Genomic DNA, 26,765 nt, shown 5'->3' with positions numbered 1-26,765 from the left:
ATGAAAATTACCCAATTCTGTATCGCTTTTTCCTAGTACTGTTTCGATCAGAAAATTATTTTTATTATAGGAAAATCTCCCTTTATGTCCTCAAATATTTTGTTCTGTTTTTCTGTATTCTTCAAGCACACTGATTTCCATATGTCGAATGTCATTTGTAATGTAGATATATTTATTCTATTCTTTATAAGCATATCACTGTGACTGCTCTTTTTCAACTTATTTTGTATGGATTCATTTATTCTGCATCCATACACCTATGTTGAATTTTCACTTGTATTTTAATAGTTGCTGCTGATTCTGACATGAATTTCATTGATAATGGCTTCTTTTTTGCTCTTTCATATCTTGCTGAAGTTCTTCTGCTTCACACTGCATTACCTTCATTGTTCTTTTTATCTCTTGTAACTTTTCTTCAAACTTCCTTCTTTTAGAGAAATGTCATCTTGAAATAGTTTGAAGATAGTGAACTATATTGATTGAACTGTTTCTGTGTTGCATGGAGTAGTTCTTTTTCTTCATTTTTAAATATTTTCTCATTTATATGCATTTTATTTACAGTGGGGGTATGAGAGGGGGGAGAAGGAGATAAGAGTGAAAGGGAGGGAAGGCAGAAGGAAGGAAGGAAGGTAGGTATTTCATCTGGTAGTTCATTCTCTGAATGCCTATAACAGCTGGGGCTGGGCTGGGGTGATGTGAAACCTCATTGTGGTTTTGATTTGAATTTCCCTGATGGCTAATAATTCTGATCATTTTTTTCATGTGTCTCTTAGCCACATGCTTGTTCAAGTCCTTTGCCAATTTTTTTAACTTTTATTTAATAAATATAAATTTCCAAAGTACAACTTATGGATTATAGTGGCTTTCTCCCCCCGTAACCTTGCTCCCACCCGCAACCATCCCATCTCCCATCCCCTCTCCCATCCCATTCACATCAAGATTCATTTTCAATTATCTTTATATACAGAAGATCTAGTTAGTATTTACTAAGTAAAGATTTCAACATTTTGTAACCACATAGACACGCAAAGTATAGAGTACTGTTTGGGTAGTAGTTTTACCATTAATTCACATAGTACAACACATTAAGGACAGAGATCCTATATGGAGAGTAAGTGCACAGTGACTCCTGTTGTTGACTTAACAATTGACACTCTTGTTTATGGTGTTAGTAATCACCCAAGGCTATTGTCATGAGCTGCCAAGGCTATGGAAGCCTTTTGAGTTTGCCAACTTCGATCTTATTTAGACAAAGTCATAGTCAAAGTGGAAGTTCTCCCTTCAGAGAAAGGTACCTCCTTCTTTGATGGCCTGTTCTTTCCACTGGGATCTCACTCACAGAGGTCTTTCATTTAGGTCTTTTTTTTTTTTTTTTTTTTTGGACAGAGTGTGTTGGCTTTCCATGCCTAAAATACTCTCATGGGCTTTTTAGCCTGATTTGAATGCCTTAGGGGCTGATTCTGAGGCCAGAGTGCTGTTCAGGACATCTGTCATTCTATGAGTCTGCTGTGTATCCCACTTCCAATGTTGGATCATTCTCTCCTTTTTTATTCTATCAGTTGGTATTAGCAGACACTAGTCTTGTTTATGTGATCCCTTTGACACTTAACCCTATCATTATGATCAACCATGAACTGAAACTGATCACTTTGATTAATGAGATGGCATTGGTACATGCCATCTTGATGGGATTGTATTGGAATCCCCAGGCACGTTTCTAACTCTACCATTAGGAGTAAGTCCAAGTGAGCATGCGCCAAACTGTACATCCCCTCGCTCTCTTATTCCCACTCTTAGATTTAACAGGGACCACTTTTCAGTTAAATTTAAATGCCTAAGAATAATTGTGTTAATTAAAGAGTTCAACAAATAGTATTAAGTAGAACAAAAAAATACTAAAAGGGATAAAGTATTAAGTTATTCCTTGACAGGACAAGCACTGATCAAGTCATTGTTTCTCATAGTGTCCATTTCACTTCAACAGGTTTCCTTTTTGGTGCTCGGTTAGTTGACACTGATCAGGGAGAACATGAAATTTGTCCCTTTGGGACTGGCTTACTTCACTCAGCATGATGTTTTCCAGATTCCTCCATTTTGTTGCAAATGACCAGATTTCATTTTTTTTAACCTGCTGTATAGTATTCTATAGAGTACATATCCCATAATTTCTTTATCCAGTCTTCTGTTGATGGGCATTTAGGTTGGTTCCATGTCTTTGTGAATTGAGCTGCAATAAGCATTGAAGTGAAGACTGCTCTTTTATTTGTCAATTTAATTTCCATTGGGTAAATTCCAAGGAGTGGGATGGCTGGGTTGTATGGTAGGGTTATATTCAGGTTTCTTAGGAATCTCTAGACTGACTTCCATAGTGGCTTTACCAGTTTGCATTCCCACCAACAGTGGGTTAGTGTCCCTTCTTCCCCACATCCTCGCCAGCATCTGTTGTTGGTAGATTTCTGTATGAGGGCCATTCTAACCGGGGTGAGGTGAAACCTCATTGTGGTTTTGATTTGCATTTCCCTGATGGCTAGTGATCCTGAACATTTTTTCATGTGCCTGTTGGCCATTTGGATTTCCTCTCTGATTTTAATTATTTCTTTTATACTATTTTTGGGTTTGGTTTATTATTGCTTTTCTAGGTCCTTAAGATGCATTGATAGCTCATTAATTTGATACATTTCCAATTTCTTGATGTAGGCATTAATTGCTGTAAATTCTCCTCTTAATACTGCTGTTGCTCTATTCCATAAGTTTTGATATGTTGCATTGTCATGTTCATTAATTTCAGGAATTTTAAAATTTTCCTTTTGATTTCTTCTATTACTGATTGTTCATTTAGGAGCATTGTTCAGAGTCCATGTGTTTGTATATTTTCTACAGATTCTTAAGTTGTTAATTTCTAACTTAATTCCATTTTAGTCAGAAAAGATATACGATATGATCTCAATTTTTTAAAAATTTTCAGAGATTTGCTTTATGTCCTAGCATATACATAAAGTTCCATGCACTGATTTTAAGAATGTGCATTTTGTAGCTATGGGATTAAATACTCTATAGATATCAATTAGGTCCATTTGGCCCATTTTGTAGAGTAGGTCTGTTTTTTTTGTTGTTGTTGTTGTTAGTTTTCTGTCTAGTTGATCTGCCCAATGATGAAAGTGGGGTGTTGATGTCTGGATAACTATTTTATTGAGTCTGTGTCTCCCTTTAGGTCTGTTAACATCTGTTCTAAATAATTAGCCAGGTTCCCTGGCATTGGGTGCATATTTATTATAGTCATATGTTCCTGTTGAATTGATCTCTTAATCAATTACATATGCCGTTGTTTGTCTCTCTTAAAAGCTTTTTGTATTAAAGTCTAGTTTGTCTGAATTAGGGTGGTGACATCTACTCATTTTTGCTTTCTGTTAGCATGGAATATCTTTTTCCATCTTTTCCCTTTCAGTGTACATGTATCATTGTTTGTGAGCTGTGTTTCATGTAGGCAGCAAATAGATTGGTCTTTATTTAAAATAATTATTTATTTATTTAACAGGCACAGTTACTGAGAGGGAGAGAGGAAGATGCAGAGGCAGAGAGACATAGAAGTCTTCCATCCACTGCTTCACTCCCCAAGTGGCCACATGGCCAACGGTAGGCCAGACTGAAACCTAGATCCAGGATATTCTTTTTTTTTTTTTAAGATTTTATTTATTTATTTAAGAGGTAGAGTTACAGAGAGTGAGAGGAAGAGACAGAGAGAGAGGTCTTCCGTCTATTGGTTCACTCCCCAAATGGCTGCAATGGCTGGAGCTGCGCTGATCCAAAGCCAGGAGCCAGGTGTTTCTTCCCAGTCTCCCATGTAGGTGCAGGGGCCCAAGGACATGGGCCATCTTCTACTGCTTTCCCAGGCCATAGCAGAGAGCTGGATTGGAAGAGGGGCAGCCGGGACTAGAACCAGTGCCCATGTGGGCTGCTGGCACCGCAGGTGGAGGATAAACCTACTGTGCCATGGCGCCGACCCCAAGATCCAGGATTTTCTTCCAGGTCTCCCAAATGGGTTCAGGGCCCAAGCACTTGAACCAAGCTCTGCGGCTTTCCCAGGCCATTGGCAGGGAACTGGGTTGGAAATGGAGCAGCCAGGACTTGAACCTGTGCCAATATGGGATGTTGGTGTGGCAGGCGGCATCTTAATCTGCTACACTACAGTGCTGGCCCCAGATGGGTCTTATTTTTTAATCCATTCAGCTAGGCTGTATCTTTTAATTGGAGGATTTAGGTCATTGACTTTTAAGGTTATTATTGATAAGTAATGGCTTGGTCCTATCATTCTTCATACATATCCCTATTTGTTTGCTTTGGATTCCTTTTTTACTTTTACTAGAAGATTTTCTGCCCTCACATTCTTTCATAATGGTGATTATTGTTCTCTGTGTGTAGCGCACATCCTTAATAATCATTTGTAAGGCTGGACAAGTGGTGACACATTCTTTCAATTTCTGTTTGATTTGGAGTGTCTTTATTTCACCTTCATTGATAAATGAGAGCTGTTCTGGGTATAGAATTTTGAGTTGACAATTTCTTTTTTGTAGGACTTGGACTATGTCCCTCCATTCTCTCCTAGCTTATAGGGTTTCTGATAGAAATCAGCTGTTAGTTTAATTGGGGATCCTCTGGAGCTAATCTAGTGTTTCATTTTAGAATCTTTCCTTTGTTTTGTTGAAAGTTTGACTATAATTTGCAATGGTGAAGATCTTTTCCAATCACATCTAGTTGGAGTTCTTTGTGCTTTCTGTACTTGGATATCCCTTCTTTCTCCAAATTATGAAGTTTTCTGCTATTATTTCATTGAATAGGCCTTCTAATCCATTCTTTCTTTCCATGTCCTCAATAACTCTTGATGTGTATGTGGTTGTTTGATATTATCCCATAAATCATAAATCCTGAGCACTATCTTCAGCTTGTCCAATTCTTTTTTTTTTCTCTGAGTGAGATATTTCCATATTCCCAAGGATTTGTCTTCTAGCTTCAATATTTTTTCTTCTCTCTCACCAAGTCTGTTGTGATGCTTTCTATTGTATTATATATTTGACATATTGAATTCTTCATTTCTAATATTTTAGCGTGATTTCTCTTCAGTCTCTTCTCTATATTTAAAGTGAGATGATATCTCATTGTGTTTTTGATTTGCATTTCCCTGATGGTAGTGATGCTGAGCATTTTTTCATGTATTTGTAACCCATTTGTATTCTTTTGAGAACTATTCAAATCCTTTGCTCATTTCTTAATTGTATTATTTTTGTTGTTGAGTTTTTTGAGTTCCTTATATATTCCGGATGTAAATTCCTTATCAGATGAATAGTTTACAAATATTTTCTCCCATTTTGTAAGTTATCTTTTCACTGTTAATTGTTTCCTTTTCTGTGCAAGGACTTCTTAGTTTGATATCATCCCATTTGTCCATTTATGTTTCATTGCCTGTGCTTTGGGGTTCTTATCCAAAAGTGTATACACACATTGCTTTTGCCAATGTCTTTAATTGTTTGCTCTATATTTTTTTCTGGTAGATTCGGAGTTTCAGGTCTTAATTAGATCTTCAGTCAATGTCTGATTGAAGCTAGTGATATAACAGTGGCTGTCAAAATGTATGAACAATTCAGAAGAACAATGCCTTAGTTTGGGGTTGAAGAGGATAAATCATCCCACAATGTCTGTGGGAGATTGGTTCCAGGATTCCCCCAGACACCAAAATCTGCAATGTTCAATTGTTTTTTATGAAAGGATGAATGTAAAAACAATCTATGTTCATCCTCTCCTAAACTTTAAACCATTTCTTGGTTACCTAATACAATATAAATGTGGTGTAAGTAGAGGTTGTTTAGGAAATAATGGTAAGAAAAATTCTGTACTGGTTCAGCACAAAAGTAATCTTTTTTTTTTTTTCTGAGTATTTTCATTCACAGTTGGTTGAATCCACAGATGTAGAACTTCAGAAACAGAAGGCCAACTGTAGTACTGCTCTCTCAAAATTGAGAAAGATTTGAGAATTTTCATGTTAGAGGGTTAAGAGAAGGAAAAACACAATTAATGTAAAATAAGGACAATTTGAAATATAAATATATGAAACTGCAAATGACTGCTATCAATAGGGAGAATATTTTAAGTAGTTAATATTAAGAAGAATGAGAAAAATACTATTATTTTCTATTAACTTACTCGTTTCATTTCACCCTATCTTGTGTTTTTTAATACAATGACACTTTCAAACCAATCAATTCCCCTTTTCCTTTGAAACTCAGGCTAAAAAGTGATCACATTGGCAGTTCCATAATAAACAGCCTTTACAATTAAGAAAAATGAGGTACATTAAGTTATACTACTTGTTAATGATGAGGCTAGTGCTCGTGTTTTAAACTTTTACTTAAACATTTGGGTAATAATCACAAATTTGTACTTATTCTTCCACAGTTAAAGTAAAAAAGACAGCATAAAACATTATATGAGGAAGTAAAGAAGCAGTTTCTTACTTGATATATTCAAAAAGTAACATTTAAACAACTGAGAACACTTGAGCAGTTGATCAGTGTTTGCTTTCATATTTTGCTTGATAAACCAAGTACCTATGAGTGACCTGGAGTGCTGCTTTTGGATTACAGGATATATAAGGACCCCACTCTAATAGTTTAACACATTACAAAGATCCTTGGTGTAACTGTTCTAAAAGAACACTCACTTTTCAAGTCAAATCCTCATTGCAAATGTATTTAAAAAAAAAAAAAAACTACTACAGTTGGTCTCCAAATCCTAAATTGAATTCCTCCTTCAGTAGTAAAAGTAAATTTAGGTAAAAAATTACCCACAAAACTACTGGTTACAGTCCCTGTAAAAACAGATACAGTGGCTGTAGCCATAAGTCATTACCTTCTTGCTGTCATTTCTGGCTAGATTAAAGAGGACTCTTGTTTCAATTAATCCCTACTGATTAGGGTAAGGGGATTCCTGTTAGTTTAAAATCATCATCAGCTGGGAGTTGGGTCCTGAAAGAGTTGTCCTGGGCTGGAAATTGTATTAAGGCTTTTGAGAAATGGTGTATCTACTATCAAGCCTAATGTCTTGTCATTTGTTTTCCAAGGGTCCTCCTGGTCCCGCAGGTATTCCTGGTCCATCAGGAAAGAGAGGTCCACGGGTAAGTAGACTTATTTCCTGCTGTTAGAATTAGTAACTTTCTGGTATGTTTTTTCTAGTTGTAAAGTGTGTTCTTCCTTTGGAAAGCTGCCTGGATCTTCAAACTTGGCCCAACCTTTGCCAATTCATGAGGAGCTTAAGAATAAGTGTAGCCTTGTTTATATGAACGTATACACACAGCCAAAGCATTCTCTGGGAACACGTTCAAGAAAGATCATCAAATTTGTAGATTAGTGATTGTTCTGGTGCTACTTGTAACATTATTCATTGTTTTTAAGATATCTCAATAGTCCAACATGAGGTTCATTTGGAAAATGAAGAGGATTGGGCTGCATTAGAGTAATGCATTTCTGGATTACATAATGGAAAATACTAGAGCTATTGACTATAAAAAAACTTGCCCTGAGGGGAAAAGCTACCTTCAGGATCAGCAGTAGTTTCTCACATTACACAAGTCCAACAAAATATTTATTGCTATGAGGAATTAGTTTCTTTCAAATCTAAAAACAAATGTGGATTTTTACAAAATCTTTATTTAGTGAACTAGAAAAAGAGGATTGTGTTATAAAGACAAATGAAATATCCTTCATACAATCTACTTTCTTTTTGTCCTGATTTTTATCACACAAATAATATAAAGCAAAATTACACTAAAATACTATTTAAAGTTGTTCATTTTCATATCAAACTTTCAACCATTTGAAGTCCATGATGAATTTCCTCTGGGCTCCCTACAGCTATTGTTTCTAAACTTTGCCCATTATCACCTAGTACTCACACCATTCTCACCCTTCTGCCTCTCTGAGAAAACTTAGATGCTCTTTTCTGAGGGGCTGAATCCATATAGCACTAATTCTGTTCCCTGTCCCCTGCTACGGCTGTTATCCCAACAGTATCCATTCTAAATCTCCATCTATTCTCATGACAGAGCTGTTTCCTTTGCTTATTCTCTCCTGCACCTGCACCCTCCCCCCTATTTTCATTTGTTCAATTCTTTCTTTAAGGAAAAAAATAGTAGTATTCTCAAGACTAACCATGTCACTTGTGTTCCTAATTTCATCCCTTCAATCAGTTATCTAATTTAGAAGCTCAATTCCATATCCCCCGCCCTCAAAGTTTCATCCTAATTGGTAACAAGAAGTTATCACTCTTCAAATTCTAAATGTTGATTAATATTCATTATTCCTGGAGATGTTTTCCTGGCTTACTATTGTACTGCTGAGCTTTAATGAATAACACTTCATACGTAAGGCCCTTATTTCTGTATCAACAGCTGATTTACTAATCTCCATAACTTTTTTAAAAAGATTTTATTTATTTATTTGAGAGGTAGAGTTACAGACAGTGAGAGGGAGAGACAGAGAGAAAGGTCTTCCCTCCATTGGTTCACTCCCCAAATGGCCGCAATGGCTGGAGCTGAGCCAATCCGAAGCCAGGAGCCAGAAGCTTCTTCTGGGTCTCTCACATGGATCCAGGTGCCCAAGGACTTGGGCCATCTTCTACTGCTTTCCCAGGCCATAGCAGAGAGCTGGATTGGAAGAGGAGCAGCTGGGACTAGAACCGGCACCCATATGGGATTCCAGCACTGCAAGCGGAAGATTAACCCACTGTGCCACAGTGCCGGCCCCTAATCTCTATAATTTTTGCATCTACTTTATTAAAATTAATTTTTAAAGGTTACCAATGACATGCCATGAAATTTAACTATTTTTCTTTAGTATTCATATTGCTAAAGATATTTTAATATATGCATTGCTGGCATCCATGTATTTCTGACATACTCCGCTTCACTAATTCAGAATTGGAGAGATAAATAGATAATTATTAACTATGTGTTATCGGTTAAGATGAAGATTTAAGTGAAGAACACATAGGTGGGGGGAACACAGGTAAATTCAAGGATACGTCAATCAAAAAATTCATGAAAACATTGACTTAAAAGATAACTTTATTGAGGATGGCATGGAGGTATAGCTGGTAAAGCTGCTGCCTGCGATGCTAGCATCTCATATGGGTACTAGTTCATGACCTGCTGCTCCATTTCTGATCCAGCACTCTGCTAGTGTGCCTGAGAAAGCAAAGATGGCCAAAGAGGTCTTAAACATCCCTGTTCGTAAGTGGGACTAAAAATAACCTGCTGGCAGGATTGTTATAGGGATTAGTAAGGAGAAATATTAAAAAAAGGTATGTGGTTTCTGTTACATTGTAGATACTTTGCAAATAGAATCAATTTGCAAAGTGGCTAATATGTGCTATGCACTACATTAGTAAAACAAAAGAAGTTTCTTTTCAAATAATTTATAATCTTAGACTAAATAAATGTGTCATTAATGGGTAAAATAGCAATGAGATATTTAAGCAACTGATTAGAGAAGTGTAAGAAATGTACTGATGCAATATATAATAATTGACAAATGCATTTTGCATGCAGTCATTATATGGAAATAGGAGAAACAAATTAGTTCTTGATGGTATGGCAGGTTTCAAAAATATGGTAGGACATCATATTTGAGATATCGTATATGAGATTTAAAGGATGATTTGGGTTGGTGTAGGGGGCAAAGTAAATGAAATTTTTAAGGTGTATACAATAGCATAAGCAAAACTCAAGTCCATGAAGAGACAATACATGTTGAGAGAAGAGAAACTAAACAATTACACTTGTTATTTTTAGACTTTTCCTCTATATAGCTTTTAGAAGTAGCACTGAGCAGTATGCTGTGGCTACAGAGAGAAGTGATAAATAAAGGAAGTAAACACTTTGAGACAGTGTTTTGAAGCAAAAGATGGAAACCACAGTTCTGCTCTATAATTAGTGGTAGCTATTATTTCCCAAAATTAAAATAGCCAAGATCTCAGAAAAAAATAAAGAGCTTTTTAAAAATTACAGCATTTGTTTTAATGAAACTACACTTTAAATATTGATTTGAATGTTAAAATACTTATATTTCTATTTGTGTCTCTTCTAAGAATAATCTGACTTTTTCACTATTTGCAGGGTATACCAGGGCCACATGGAAATCCTGGGCTACCTGGATTACCAGGTCCAAAGGTGAGTGATTACTAATGATTATCACATGATTTTCCTGAAATTTTAAAGGCAGATTTTCAACTTCTAAGGCCAGCTTTAGGACATCAAAGATATCTGTCATCTTCAGAACATCATTTTTCAACAGGATTGTCTTAGCTTGGAAGAAAGCTAGGTTCCTTTGAAATCCTACAACACTGGGATTTTTATATTTAGTGGTAAAATCAAGCCCAGGCATGCTTTGGTATTCCAAGATATTTTTTGTCAAAATATGATGGCAATATCTGGAAATCTCTGAAATACATAGAGAATTTGCAGAGTTTGCCTTAAATTAAAGCCATTTTAAAAAAATATTTATTTACTTGAAAGTCAGAGATACAGAGAGAGAAGGAGAGGCAGAGAGAGAGAGAGAGAGGTCCTCTATCCGCTGGTACACTCCCTAGTTGGCCGCAACGGCAGGAGCTGTTCTAATCCGAAGCAAGGAGCCAGGAGCCTTCTCTGGGTCTCCCACGAGGTGCGGAGACTCAAGGACCTGGGCCATCCTCTGCTTCTTTTCCAGGCCACAGCAGAGAGCTGGATCGGAAGTGGAGCAGCCGGGACCCAAACTAGCGCCCATATGGGATGCCAGCACTGTAGGCAGCGGCTTTACCTGCTAAACCACAGTGCCAGCCCCAAGGCCATTTTAATTTGAAAACACACACTATGAAAATAAATCATCATTTTAGTTCCCTTCTCCACACTTTATGAAAAAAAATCTTTTTAATGTTTATAGAATAATCAAATTTTTATGAAAACAGTTAACACAGAAGCATATCTATATGAGTGCATATAGTTCTATTATAACAGTATGAGCCAAGAGGCAGGAACTCAGTCCAAGTTTACCATGTGGGTGGCAGGGAACCAACTACTTGAGCTCTTACCTGCTATCTCCCAGGATGCACTTCTGGAGGAAGTTAGAATGAGGCATATAGCTAGAACTTGAACCCAAGTATTCCAATATGAGTTATGGGTATCCCAGGAAGCATCTTAACCATGGATCCAAACATCTGTTCCAGGAGTCTCTTTTATAAGAGCATGAATCCAATTCATGAGGTCTCCACCTTCACGATCTAATTACCTTCCAAATACCATCACATTGGGGATTAGGCTTCCACATGTGAATTTTGAGGGGAATAAACATCCTGTCCATTACATTAAACTAAGAGAAAGAAAAAATGTGCATGTGGGTGATGAAAAAGGTTGAGTAACAGATGAAATAAGTATTAGGATCTTGGTGTCCAGTAACTTCATGAATTTTTTAGGGTCTTACTCCTCTGCTTATAATGATCATGTTCAGAGTTAGACATGTAACCATAGAGGAAGGGGTTAAGAAGAGAAGTTTGGGGGCTGGTGCTGTGGAATAGGAGGTAAAGTCACTGTCTGCAGTGCTGGCATCCCATATGGGCCCCGGATCGAGTCCAGGCTGCTCCACTTCCAGTCCAGCTCTCTGCTATGGCCTGGGAAAGCAGTAGAAGATGGCCCAAGTCCTTGGGCCCCTGCACTTGTGTGGGAGACCTGAAAGAAGCTCCTGGCTCCTGGCTTCGGATTGTATGGGTTGAAATCTTCGCCCTCTAGATTGATACGACTAGAAGCAAGCTGCTTTACTTAGACACTTTAAAAATCAGTTTCCTTTTCCATGAAATGGGGGAGAATCAGAGTACCTCTTTGTGGTAACTGTAGTTAAAACTAAATCAACATGAGCAAAACACTTCAGAAGGTACTACTGGTTCATGGGTAGTATCATTTATAATTAGTAGACAATATCATATAGTGAGAATAACTGGAGTCTCAATTTCCTAACATTTCCCAACTTTGTTAGTAATTTTTTGGGTTCAATAAACATGGCTCATAGAGGAAAACAGATCCTTTCAGATCTCGAGTCTGGATGTCCAACAGTGAAGAAGCCAGAAGGTTTCCCAAGAAATTAGAAGATTTTAAATGTAACTCCCTGTCTCTAAAGGTTTTATTTGGTGACTTTATAATTAGTACAGTAAAAGTTAAAATACCTGTAGAGGCCCAGCCCAAATTTCTGCAGTAAATTAAAGTTACTGTAGGTGTATAGTCATACTAACAACCTCTCTTCACAAGACCCAGGGAGACAGGGATGAGAGGGGCATTTCCTTATGTCTTGTATTATTCTCCCTCTTGTATTTCACTGTCCAACATGTGTTGGGCACTCAATAAATTACAAATGGAACCAACAGTATGACCAACCTAATATTAGTATTGAGGCACTGGTGTCATAAGGGAAAGAGACCTAGCGATACTTCCTAAGCATTTAATATTTGCCAACTTTATGTATTGCATCTCATTTAGTCTTATCTCAATCAAGAGTACTATGATAGTAGGTTTCATTGTCTGAGGCTTTGCACAGAAGAAAATACTCCAACAAGTAAGCACTTAACTAAGGTAACAGATTTGATTAAGCACTATCATTAGATTCAAATTAGATATGTCTTAGTCATTTCTTCACACTAGGTTGTGTCTCTTCTAACAGTAAGGAATTCTGTCATAAAAGATTTTCTGAATTTATTGGATAATTGTAACCAAAAAGTTTTATTCCAAGGTTCTAGCTTGTTCTGTGTTACATAAACATTGTGAAGAGTGAAATTGATCTCTAGTCCCTGAAAACTATGTTGGTAAATAATAGAATATAAAGTGCCACATACAAATTTAGGGGATATGTAGTATATTTTTGCTCAGCTTTAGTAAAAAATAATGACATGAAATAGAGGAAAACTTTGTGTTCACTAACTGAAATTATTGTCTGAAAAAAGGAGACCTATGTTAGAAACAATGACTTTCTAAAAAACACAAGAAAGTAAAGTCTGTTTGCCACAGAAGATGATGGATTTTTCTCTTGTCACAAACTTCTTCTGGGTCCAAACTTTGTCATATCTTCTATTAAATGAAGTATGTTTTTATTAATAGTTCCTGCTTGTCTGCAGGAGATGTGATTTGAGACCCCCTGTGGTTGCCTGAAACTTTGGATAGTAGTGAGCCCCACAAAGATTTTTCCTGTATGTACATAACCTACAATAAGATTTAATTCATAAATCAGACACAGTAAGAAATTAACAACAGTAATGAAATATAAAAATTATAAAAATATAATAAAATTTTTAAAAAGTAATGAATTTATTATTTCTGGAATTTTCCATGTAATAATTTCAGACTATGGTTGCCTCTGAGTAATTGGAACTGTGCTTAAGGGGGAGACTGCTATATTTTCAGGGTAATAGATACTTTTATTGCTATTAATTAATCCCACATTAATTATGTAGGGAATCTTTGAACATGAGTAATGAATACATGCAGTCTATAGTCTCAGCCTTCTGTGTGCTTTAAATTCCAGGCCAAGCAGTATGTATGTGATCAAGATAAATTCTTTCCCCAAAATGCTTCCTAGAGCCGGCGCCGCGGCTCACTAGGCTAATCCTCCGCCTTGCGGCGCCGGCACACCAGGTTCTAGTCCCGGTCGGGGCACCGATCCTGTCCCGGTTGCCCCTCTTCCAGGCCAGCTCTCTGCTGTGGCCAGGGAGTGCAGTGGAGGATGGCTCAAGTCCTTGGGCCCTGTACCCCATGGGAGACCAGGATAAGCCCCTGGCTCCTGCCATTGGATCAGCGCGGTGCGCTGGCCGCAGCGCGCCTACCGCGGCGGCCATTGGAGGGTGAACCAACGGCAAAAGGAAGACCTTTCTCTCTGTCTCTCTCTCTCACTGTCCACTCTGCCTGTAAAAAAAAAAAAAAAAAAAAAAATGCTTCCTAGAGGAAACTTAAATATCCTCACAAACACGCACAGCTTATATTACTTTAGTCAGCCCACTAGGTCCTTCAAATTTAATCCAGTTAAGTAAAAAAATCTAGCCTTAATAAACTACAATAACAATGTCTGTTAATAATATTAAATAAAATTTTATTTGTAATAAGTATTAAACCTCAAAGAGTAATAATATCCCAGTGCTATGTTCTGTTCCTAGATTTGACTGAATGTGCCCATGTTTCCAGTATGTATTTCTCTTAATTGCTTTTTTCTTGCATGTGCCTTAAACACATATATTAGGTATAGATGCTGACCCGCTCTAAGAATTTTTTACTGGGTCAAATTACCATAAAAATGTTAAGGGCAACATTATGAAAATGTGAAGAATGATAAAATGCTAGAGACTCGACTTGTGTAGTCCCGTTCATTTAGACAGCATAGGGACCTTCTTGTATAGGAGTAGACAAAATGATCATTTCCTTTGATTTCATAGGTAAAATGTTACTGATATGTATTAAAAGTTTTCTTCTGGCCAGCACCGTGGCTCACTAGGCTAATCCTCTGCCTGCGGTGCCAGAACCCCGGGTTCTAGTCCTGGTCAGGGCGCTGAATTCTGTCCTGGTTGCTCTTCTTCCAGGCCAGCTCTCTACTGTGGCCCGGGAGTGCAGTGGAGGTTGGCGCAGGTCCTTGGGCCCCGCACCTGCATGGGAGGCCAGGAGGAAGCACCTGGCTCCTGGCTTCAGATCGGTGCAGCGTGCCTGCTGCAGCACGCCAGCTGTGGTGGCCACTTGGGGGGTGAACCAACGGAAAAAGGAAGACCTTTCTCTCTGTCTCTCTCTCTCTCACTGTCTAACTTTGTCTGTCAAAAAAAAAAAAAGTTTTCTAATTATCAAGAACAATTAGTATCAAATCAAAAGGATTCAGATTCAGGTGTCAAATAGTTAAAGATCTGTGAGATTTGAACACTACTAAGAATAACTGCCTGGGGTGGTGGCATGGGGCAAATGCTCTGCCACAGTAGGTAAAGCCGTCACCTGTGATGCCAGCATCCCATATGGACTCCTGCTCATGCCTGGGCTGCTCCAGCTATCTGCTAATGGCTTGGGGAAAGCAATGGAAGATGGCCCAAGTTTGGGCCCCTTCCACCCATGTGGGAGACCTGGATGAACCTCCTGACTCCTGGCTTTGGCCTCGTCCAGCACTGGCAATTGCAGCCATCTGGAGAGTGAGCAAATGAAATATTCTCTCTCTCATCTATCTAATTTTTCCTCTCTCCCTCCCTCTCTCTCTCTCTCTGACTTTCAAATAAATAATAGGTCTTAAAAAAAGAATAACTGCCATAGATTAACCCACAAATATTTCTAAATCACAAGTTACAATAAATCAAAAAACAAATCAACCCTCATTGGTCACCTTTAAATGATGGTAGGGAATTACATCTGTGAGATTCTTGAGTCAAAGACTTCAATTGAAGTCCAAAACTTCAATTTAATTCTGAACCAAATACACATAGTATCAGACTCCATAGTTATAGGGCTCAGTCCCTCAAGACTGCCCACACTGCCAGACGCCAGCCAAACAGAGTGCCCACACCACACATAGTTTACCCGGCTTAACTACAGATTCAAGGGTTCCATGACCCACCTTCTTAGGTCCAGTATTTCCCTAGAATGTTTCATAGAACTCAGGGAAACACTTTATCTTTACCAGTTTATTGTAAGGGAACTCAGGAACAGCAAGATGGAAGAGATATCTCAAGTATTAGGGGTGGGGAGTATGGCACTTTTATGTTCTCTCCTGGCACACAGCCTTCCCAGCACCACAACTCTTCAAATCTTATTTAGTGATTTTCATAATTTTGTTTTTAACCCCATCTGCTCCCTACAAGTGAGGGAAAGGAGGCGTGGTGCTAAATGTTCCTAGTTTCTAATCACTTAAGTGTCTTTCTAATGACCCTACCCCAAACCATAAGTCCTACCTTGAGTCATTTTACTAACCAGAGCTTAGGTCAAAGGGGGCTTGCTGTGAAAAATGACCCTATTACTCAGAAATCCAACGGGGTTTAGGTGCTCTATGCCAAGAAATAGGGACAAAGATCAAATGTACATTTGTATTATACCACCTTATTATTTTGAAAAATTACAAAAGAAAAAAGGAAAGAATCAAGTTTTTCATTTAAAATTTCTCTGACTTTCTTATAGAATTAGGATAACCAGGTTGATTAAGTGAAGTTTCTTTTTATAGAAAAAGCTAGAAAATAAAAATGCTAGAATTAAAAATGACAATTTTGCCATCCCAATAAGGAAAGGTCAAAAAACAGCAATCCAGTGTATAGGCAGAGGCTGCTTGGCAATCTTAGAGGAATGGCCACCAAATGAGGTAAGTGGTAGGAGTATGATCAGAGAGCTAGGAGGAGTCAGTTATTTAGATGAGGTAGTGGATTTTGCTGTGATCGCTTATCAAAGTTAAAAGCAAGATCAACAACTGAGAGTGAGTGGAAACAGAGGAGTTATGGAATAATGATCTATAAACAGGGGAAAGTGAATTGACTAAGGCAATGATTGGACATAGTAAACAACCACACATGATAACATGAATTTTAAGTGAAAATTTTCAGCATGATTGTTTTCTCTTAGTCACATATAGCTGCTATGGGACAGAGTTGCCAGGTAAGCTAAATATACAGAGAAAGGATCAATGTGGTTGTTCATGTATGCAAAGAAGTGATTATGTCAGACCTTTGCATTTATACTAGCTAAGGACAACAGACTAAAAAGGAAATGAGACAGTGAAAATGTGGTGAGAGTCCCTGATTAGCAGTTCCAGTGGGTCAAATAGCTGTTAAAAGTTATGGAGGCCTAGATGAAGTGAGCTGAAAATGTAAGAAGAGTTGGGTAGAGAGGATAGCTGAGATGATGGATCTTCGGTAGTTACTAGTAATGTCAAAGTGTATCCAGATGATACCACTTTAAGATCAAGTCATCTAGTGTTTCCTTTGTGCTATTCTCCCAATTTAGCATAACCATACCCTGAACTTTTGATTTCCAAATTAATTTTCATTAAAGTTTTGCTGGTCTATCAGTAATTCACACAGGATATGTGTTCTGTTTTCCAAGATGGCAATAACTTGTGAAATTTATTTTAATATTGATTGTCTTTAGTACTGCTACTTTTAATGCTAGCACCTTTATAATCCAGAAAGAATTTGTTGCTAAATATTGGAATTTAATCTAAGTAGATATTATTTTTCCCATTGTAGAAAAAGAATTTCAGATTGAAAGACTGAATTACTTGTTCAGTGTTTTCACTCCAAATCCCCATGCTCTTATCAATTATATTGTGTAGACTCTAATGAGATAAATCTACCTAACACGTAAATGGGTCTGGTACATCAGGGAATTTTTCTTCCTAAGATAGAAGGTCCTTTAGAGATCCAACAACAGTTGCAGTAACTACTATAATAAGGATGATCTGGGACTTTAGCAGATCAGGGATAGCTGGAACTTTGGGGCTCGTTTGACTAACAAAATGTAAGCAAATTTCTTTTCCTCTTACTAATACTAAAAGGGAATATAAAGCTTCTTTAATAAAAATCATGTAGGAGTTTTTAGAATCCAGTAATGAGGCTCAAAGTCAACTGTAACTAATGAATTTATAAATATTATATTAATGGCAAAATGTATTTGAAAGCAAATCAGGTAAAACTAAAAATGTATCAGGAATCAAAGGTTGACACCAAAATATGGGAGAAAGTAAGAAATTTTAGAGTTTTCTCTTTCAGTGCAGAAAAGTATGGCCTACTTCCTTGACATTTTAAGTACAGTTATCATCTTCAGTCAGTCTATTTCATACCAAGTTTTATATTAGGAAAGATCAACCCTCAAGTAGTCAGGTTAAGAGCATTTCCTTCATACTGACTTGAACTTCTGGGTCTAGAACATGAGTTGATCAGTTAACTGGGTTAAAGTTTTTCCTAGGTATGTTGGGTTTGAATTTCTTCTTCTTCTTCCTCCTCCTCCTCCTCTTCTTCTTCTTCCTCTTCCTCCTCTTCCTCTTCCTCCTCTTCTTCTTCTTCCTCTTCTTCTTCTTCCTCTTCCTCTTCTTCTTCTTCCTCTTCTTCTTCTTCTTCCTCTTCCTCCTCTTCCTCTTCCTCCTCTTCTTCTTCTTCCTCTTCCTCCTCTTCCTCTTCTTCTTCTTCCTCTTCTTCTTGTTCCTCTTCTTCTTCCTCCTCCTCCTCCTCCTCTTCTTCCTCTTCCTCTTCTTCCTCTTCCTCTTCTTCCTCTTCCTCTTCCTCCTCTTCCTCTTCTTCTTCCTCTTCTTTCTTTCTTTCTTTCCTTCCTCTCTCTCTCTCTCTCTTTCTTTCCTTTTGTTCGTTCGTTCGTTCGTTCGTTTTTTCGTAGCTTTTGGGAATGGGATTGCCTTTTGATTTCTTCCTCAGATACTTCACTAATGATCCATAACAGTGCTACTGATTTTCATACGGTTTGATTTTGTATCCTGTGACTTTTCTGAATTTGTTTATTCTGATAGTATTTTGGTGGAGTGCTTGGAGTTTTCTAAATATAAGATCATGCTATACAAAACAGTGACAATTTGACTTCTTCCTTTCCTTTCTAGTTGCTCTGATTAGAGCTTCAAGTGATATATTGAATAAATATGTGCAAGTGGACATCCTTTTCTAATTCCAGATCTTAGAAAGCTTTCAGCTTTCCCCTAGTATGATGTTAGCTGTTTGGTTTGTTACATATAGCCTTCATTATGTTGATGTTATGTTACCTAATTAATGCAGAGATTTTATCATGAAGGGATGTTGTTATGTTCATTTTTGAATCATGTATGTCATGTATGTTGAACTCTTCTTGCATCCCTGGGATGAATCCTACTTGATCATGGTGAATAATTTTTAATGTATTGCTGTGTTCAGTTTGCTGGTATTTTGCTGAGAATTTTTGCATCTGTGTTTATCAAGGATATTGGCCTCTAGCTTTCTTTTTCTGTTGTATCCTTGTCTGCTTTTACTGTCAAGGTAATAGTGACCTCATAAAATGGTTTTGGAAGAATTCTCTTCTCCTGTGGGCTTTATTTTCATGTGAGCTTCGATTGGTATAACTTTTCTTTTTAAGTACTGCTTTTCTTGCACACCATAGCCTTTAGTATGTTGTATTTCTATTTTCATTTGTTTCAAGAAACTTAAATTTTCTTCTTAATTTCTTTCTTGATCTATTGGTTGCTCTGGAATAAGCTGTTTAATTTTCATAAATTCATGTAGTTTCCAAAATTTTTATTCTTATTGATTAGTAATTTTATTGCATGGTGGTCAGAAAAGATACTTGATATTATTTCTTTTTAAAAGATTTGTTGAGATTTGTTTTGTGACCTACCATAAGATCTATCCTGGTGAATGTTCCATGTGCTGAGAAAACATGTATTCTACAGCTGTAGAATGGAACATCTTGATATAGGGTACAATTTAACTCTGCTGTTTTTTGTTGATTTTCTGTCTGGATGATCTGTCTATTTTTGAAAGTGGAATATTAAAGTCCATATCTGGGGAAGGGGTGCTGGCGCTGTGGTACAGCAAGTTAAAGCCACAACTTGCAGCACTGGCATCAAATATGGGCACTAGTTTTAGTCCCGACTGCTTCACTTCCAATTCAGTTACCTGTTAATATGCCTGCGAAAAGCAGCAGAAGATGGCTCATGTCCTTGGGCCCCTGCATCTACATGGGAGACCCAGAAAAAGCTCCTGGCTCCTGGCTTTGGCCTGGCCCAGCCCTGGTCGTTGCAGCCATTTGGGGTGTGAACCAGTGAATGGAAGATTCTCTCTCTCTCTCTCTCTCTCTCTCTCTCTTCTTCTCCTCCTCCTCTCTAACGCTGTCTTTCAAATAAATAAGTAAATAAATCTTAAAAAATAAAAATAAAAAGTCCCTACAGAGATCGGTATTGTGATGTAGCATATTAAGCTGCCACCTTTGATTACTCAATCCCATATGGGCACTGGTTTGAGTCCCAGCTGCTCCATTTCTGGTCCAGCTCCCTGCTGATAGCCCAACAACTTGGGCCCCTGCACCCATATAGGAGGCCCAGAAGAAGCTCTTCCACCTGCCCTGACCCTGTGTAGCCTCTTTGGAGAGTGAACAAACAGGTGCAAGTTTTCTGTCTTGTCTCTTTGTCTCTCTCTCTAACTCTGCCTTTCAAATAAATAAATAGATATTTTAAAAATAAAGTCCCCTACTATTATAATGTTGGAGTATAATTAATATTTAAGTGTGGGCTCATATATATTTTCAAATATTATTTCCTCTTGCTAGATTGAACTCCTTTTCCTTATCTAATGACCTTTCCTGCCTCTTTTTACTGATTGTGATTCAAAATCAATTTTATCTAAGTTTGGTTACTCCTGTTTTCTTTGTGGTTACATTACATGGAATATCGTATTCTGTCCTTTCACTTTAAGTCTATTCATATTCTAAGAAGTGAAGTACATTCCTTGTAAGCTGTATGTAGTTGGGTTTTGTGAATTTTATTTTAAAGCCACTCAATCAACTTATGTCTTTTAATTGGGAGATTTAATCCATTAACATTAAAGGTAATTACTTATAGTTAATGTCTTACACTGCCATTTTGATACTTGTTCTCAAGTTTTATTGTAACTCCTTTTTTTTCTCTGTCTCCTGCAGTCTTATTGTGTGGTTAAGTGATTTCCTCTAGCAATATGCTTTGATTCTTTGCTTATTGTTTTTAGAAAGACTGTTAGAGATTTTTTTGTGTTGGTTACCATGAGGCTTACAAAAATCATCTTTTGTTTATAACAGGCTATTTTAAAATGATAGGAACTTGATATTGTAAACATAATAAAATAAAAGAAGAAAGGGATAAGAAATACAAATAAAGAACTCTGTATTTAAATTATATTCTTCCCCACATTCTGAATTTTTGATTTTCCATTCTTGTATTATATCTGCCTCCAATGTAGTTATTATTTTTAATTGTTTTGTGTTTTAGTCTTCATACTAAAGGTGTGAGTGGTTTACAAATCAAGTTTACCATATTACAGCATTCTAGATTTGACTGTATAGCTACTCCTACCAATAAGTTTCCTACCTTCTGATGTTTCCTTTATACTCATTAATTTGTCTTTTAAGACAGGACTGATGGTGATAAATTCTGTTCCGTTTTATTTTATTTATTTATTTATTTATTTTGGTGGGGGTGGTGTTGGCAGGGAAAGTATCTTCCTGAATATCTGACAACTTTGCTGGGTACAGTACTTTGGGCTGGCAGATTTTTCCTTCAGTATTGTGAAAGTCTCATCCTGCTCCCTTCTGGCTTGTACTGTTTTTGCAGGGAAGTCTGCCATTAGGTAAACTGGGACTTCTTTAAAGTGGCAGAAGTTTATTGTTTATTTTCTCTTGCAGCTTAGAGAATCTTCTCTGTAACCTCGGAAAGCTTGATGATAACATGTCTTGAGGTTAGGTTTGGTTGTATTAATTCTGATTGGTGACCTCTGGCCTTGCTATACCTGGATAATTGTGTCTTTCTCAAAATTTGGGAAGTTTTGGTTATAAGCTCTTTGAATATGTTTTTTACCCCTAGGCATTCACAAATCTTTCTTGAGCCCCTACTATTCAGTAATTTGTTCATTGCATCTGTCACAAAATTCCCATAGCTTTCATTTTTATTTCTCCTCTGTATATATTCAAATACCTGACTGAGCTCACACATTTTCATTTTTTTTCTTTATTTATTTGAGGGGCAGAAGACAGAAAGAAATAAACAGAGTTCCTATCTGCTTATTTACTCCTCAAATGCCCATGATGACCAAGGCTGACCCAGGCCAAAACTGGGATCTGAGAACTGAATCCACATCTCCCAAATAGGTGGCAAGGGCTCAACTACTTGAGCTATAGCACCTGCTGCCTCCCAGGTGTGCACTATCAGGAAACTAGAATTGGCACTCTGAAATGGTATGCAGGCATTCCAACTGGTATCTTGCAGACCAAATGCCAGTCCACACTGATTCTTCTGTTTGATCCATTTTTGTATTGATGTCTTTTGTTGTGTTTTTTTATTTGCCCTTAGGATAATTTTCACTTGAAGGATTTCAATTTGATGTTTTTAAAAGCACTTTCATCTCTCTGTTAAATATCTCTGTTAGAGTATTAAATTGTTTCTCTGTGTTGTCTTGGAGTTTTGAGGCTCATTGAGAGTTCTTTATTCTGGTGGAATATGACATTGTCTGAGCATTGAAGCATTAGCTTGTCACAGTCTTCATTATGTGGCTTTACTGCTGTCCTTCCAGAAATACTAAGTAGCCTGATTTTCTCTGAACCTCTGGACTCTTCTGCCACTTTAGCATTAGGTTATACCCTAAGTTGAGGCTTGCCACAAGTCTGCTGCCAATGTATGGTCAGTGCTTCAGTGAGACCTTGAGCTCAGATCTGTCCCAAATCCACGGTTGATATATACTAAATTGAACTGATAATTAATTGAAAAAGGGTCATGCATCCCTACAAGCTCAGATGTCCAGTCCTGTGACCACCAATGCTGCAATGATAGGTTAGTCTAGAGCCCACAGCCTATCCTGCCAGTACACCATGAGGGTAGGATGCAAACTCACACTGCTATAGTCTGTCTTCTCCTGAGCTGTATTCACAGCCTGAGACTACTGCAGCTAGGCACAAGCGATGGTTGCTGGAACTTAAGACCAAACAACTGGAGCCATAGGAATCTACTTGGCCCTGAGACAGGTCTAGAGGTTCTTCCTGCAGGTTCTGGCCTGGGCACAGGAGTACTAGGAAAGACTTAATGTAGGGCTCTATTCAGCCCAACTGAATTCTAAGACACAGTACTGTGGTTCCTTACTGTCTTATCAAGGATGTAGAACAGATGATAATGACAGTCTCAGTAGGCAAAACCACACCAGGGTCTCATGGTCACCAGGCCGTGAGAAATCTTGGGATTGTACACTAGGTACAGATGAGGCTACAACAGTATGTGCCAGGGTGAGTCTGTCCCACCTGGACATAGGTCTCTGTCTCATGTCAGGGCAAATCTAGAAGCTCCATACACAGGTTCTGCAGTACGGACAGGGATCACTAGAATATGCCCAATGTTGGGTTTTACCAGCCTAGCACTGTGTCCCAAGACTCCATGTCATGGTTCCTTGCTGTCTGCCCAAGGTTGGAGAGGCATGATAAAGGCAACCCCTTGGTCACCCAACCTGCTACCAACCTGGATATAAACTGGGTCTCACAATCACCAGGTCTGATGCAATTTCAAGTGTGCATGAAAGGCCCATGTGAGGCTGGCAATGACACATGACAAAACAAGTCCATCCCATTGGTGTTCACTTCACTGGTCACAGTGCAAGTCTAGGGCTCTATCTATAAGCACTGGCCTAGGGTAGAGGTCTCTTGGTCTGGGTCACAGCAATAGCCTGGTTCAGAGCCCCCAGGTATGGTTCTAGTTTTTGTTTCCCACAGCATCAGAAGTCTTCTTCTATTGTCTGCAGCATGATGGGTGAGGGGCAATGAAGATGGTCTCTTAGCTACTTGGCATAGGAGGGACCCAAAACTCAGTCAACAGGTATAAGCCTGGTGGTAGGGACTATGGGACCCTGCTGGGCACTAGTTTCTGTCATTGCAGGCCTGGTATAGTATTTCAAGTCTAAGGTCTGGACTTAATTCATTCTTTCTCTCTACACTGTGCTACTTGGAGCTGAGGGAGAGGTGATGTTGGTATCTCTTTCCTTCCTGCTTGCTTCAGTGTGTCTTATGATTATGTAAAAACTAGCCACTGTGGTCTTTTACCTGTCTTCCATAACTCTGGTGCAGGTGACCTGGGATGTGAACAGTTGTTCAAATTGGTGTCTCTGAGGGGAGACGATCACCTGGGCATCTTACTTAACTCCCATCTTGCTCCATTTCCCTTGTTTATTTTCTCTTAGTTATACAAGTAATGCATATGCATTACAAAATTTTGGAAAATATTTAAACTTGCAATGATATCTTAGAATTTTAAGGATTATTATAAAGAGTTGTAAATAACTAGTTTAAATAACTAGTCTTCCAATGCTAAATTAGGGTTAGTAATGTAATATGTCACAAAAATGGAAAAGATACTAGGGCCTTTACCTAGGTCCCATAAAGACAAATGTTTCCATGGTACTATTTCTTAGATTAGAAAAAATGAATAATGGCTGGGGAATTTTTAGGAATCTTCTCATTTAAAAATAAGGCTAAGAAAAATAGGAATTATAAAGGTAAACAAACTACTGCCTATCTCAATTTAAAATATTTTTATTTAATATCATATAATGGTATGCATCTAATGATACATAACTGAAGATGTTATACTTCATGTAATTTATGCTTCACCAAGTGTTTTATAACTTTTGATCCAGGGTTCCAAAGGAGATCCAGGTTTTTCCCCAGGTCAAGCTGTTTCTGGAGAAAAGGTAATTATTTTCCCATGAAATAAAATCATGGCAAAATATTTCAAGCATTTTAAAAATCATTTTTAAAAAAAATAGATTTCACTGTATCAGAGATTTAAATAAGGAAGAAATATTTGAAGAATTAAGTAAATTATAGTATTACTTTGACTTACTGATTAAATCCTAGCATTAATTTTTGTAGAGTGACTGTTGTAGCCTGCCATTGTGTTGTCTGCCAGAAAGATTGTGGTGTCAACATATGCACAGAATATACATAAACTCCAATGCCATTTTGTCTCCTTTTAGGACAGTTCCATATACTCTATCTTGTTAGTACCACAGTAATTTTCTGTGAGAGAAGCAGTCATCACTGTCTTGTTTGCAGTTGAGAAAACAAAATTTATAGATTTAAAACACGCATCACATGGCTAGTAAGTGCTGGAGACCATAATATATCCAAATTTTCTGACTTCTAGCCCATTATGCTTTTTATTTCATCATAACACTGTCAAGTAAAAACACAAATTTAGCAACAAGGATAACAACAAGAGATCAACAAAAACTACTGGGTGGAGGATGCTGCTTTATAGTGCAAATAAACACAAATAGATTCTGTAGGAGGACATCTGGGAAGCTTTATTTAGACAAGCACTTGATAAATATCATACAATTGCAGGATATTTTTGTTAATGTGGTATACATCACAAACTAAAATTACCTAAACAATTTTGATGATTCCTAGGTTGTAGCTTTGGAATTTCATTACTGTGATGAAACTGAGTTCACTAAGTCTAAATAACTTAAAAGAAGGTATGAAAGTTTATTACTAGAAACACAGTATTCCCAGTCATCTCTTAATATTACAAGAAAAAAAATCTGACAGTTTAAGAAATACAAAAGCCATCTTTTGAGATACAAATATAGATTTAATTTCTTAAAAGTTAGAAATCAGAGGTCTGCTCATTTCAGGGACCACTTTAGATAGATCTCCCAGGTTAAACATTGTATCTCTATCAAATGCTTGATATTATCTTTCCTGTGGCTTCTCTGTACAAAATACAGGGTGATTCAACATGGGAGTTGAGGCTTGGAAGTATGTCAGTGTTTTTATTTTTACATTTTGAATTACTCATATACCAATTGTGGTTAATACTACATAACTGCAGTGTAGTAAGTTATAGAATTTAACAGTATGACACCATTGAGCCTTAAGTAAAATCTAACTTTTAAAATTGAGAGATTATTTCTAAAATGGTAATATTTTAAAGCAAACTATTAGAAATTATATTTACATTAAATTGGGTTCATATATACTGAAGAGAAAGGGGGTTAATTATACAATACAATCTGAATACAAAAAATACAAATATTAAATTAGTAGGAGCAGAAGGGATTGGAAAATAATTCTATATCAACTATTTGGCCATTTTTATGACAAGATGTGGTTAATAATGAAGCAATAAAAGAAATGGCAGTGGTTCATCTTTTGTCATATAACATCTACTAAGTAACATCTATAATAGGTCATATACAAGTTTTTAAACCCTTTTGGAACCTTAAGGTCATGCATCTTTTTAAAAAAATTTTTAAAAAACGATGTAATTTCAGTTTCCCATAAGACAAGTGAGAAACCATCAACATCATCGGCACTATTCTTTTCAGACAGAGGCACTCTGTAGGGAAACTGATTCATCTGTGATTAAAGCTAATGGAAGGGGACCATTGACCATTCCCATTTTCCTAGTGCATTTTTTTGTACTATCACTAATGAAATTAAAAAAAAGAAAAACACAACATGGAAAACCCATATAAAATTGTCATTCTACCACAAATGAGGGCTATTTAGTAAACTTTTTTTTTTCCATTTATTAAACTTTTATTTAATGAATATAAATTTCCAAAGTACAGCTTTTGGGTTACAATGGCTTCCCCCCTCCTATAACTTCCCTCCCACCCGCAACCCTCCCCTTTCCCGCTCCCTCTCCCCTTCCAATCACATCAAGATTCATTTTCAATTCTCTTTATATACAGAAGATCAGTTTAGTATATATTAGGTAAAGATTTCAACAGTTTGCCCTCATATAGCAACACAAAGTGAAAAATACTGTTTGAGTACTAAATAACAGTGTACAGCACATTAAAGACAGAGATCCTACATAATATTTTTTTAAAAAAATTAACTAATTTTCTATGCCTTTTCCAATTTAACACCAGGTTTTTTTTTTTTCATTTCCAATTATCTTTATATACAGAAGATCGATTCAGTATATAATTAGTAAAGATCTCATCAGTTTGTACCCACACAGAAACACAAAGTGTAAAAATACTGTTTC

General features: G+C 37.2%; 1 protein-coding gene across 6 annotated transcripts in view; it reads left to right on the top strand.

Annotated features, from left to right (window-relative positions):
- Nucleotides 1–26,765, top strand: part of COL24A1 (collagen type XXIV alpha 1 chain) — a 421,092-nt gene that overhangs the window by 36,098 nt on the left and 358,229 nt on the right. For all 6 annotated transcript variants that reach the window (XM_062191650.1, XM_062191653.1, XM_062191654.1 and 3 more), the window contains exons 5-7: nucleotides 7,112–7,165; nucleotides 10,163–10,216; nucleotides 24,400–24,453. In XM_062191650.1, coding sequence (XP_062047634.1) covers nucleotides 7,112–7,165; nucleotides 10,163–10,216; nucleotides 24,400–24,453 — 162 coding nt within the window. The remainder of the gene's footprint in view (nucleotides 1–7,111; nucleotides 7,166–10,162; nucleotides 10,217–24,399; nucleotides 24,454–26,765) is intronic.

The sequence above is a fragment of the Lepus europaeus genome, chromosome 5 (assembly GCF_033115175.1).
Source record: "Lepus europaeus isolate LE1 chromosome 5, mLepTim1.pri, whole genome shotgun sequence".
Classification (NCBI taxonomy): domain Eukaryota; kingdom Metazoa; phylum Chordata; class Mammalia; order Lagomorpha; family Leporidae; genus Lepus; species Lepus europaeus.
The sequence above is the reverse complement of the archived record's forward strand: the minus strand, read 5'-3'. Positions and strand labels throughout refer to the sequence as shown.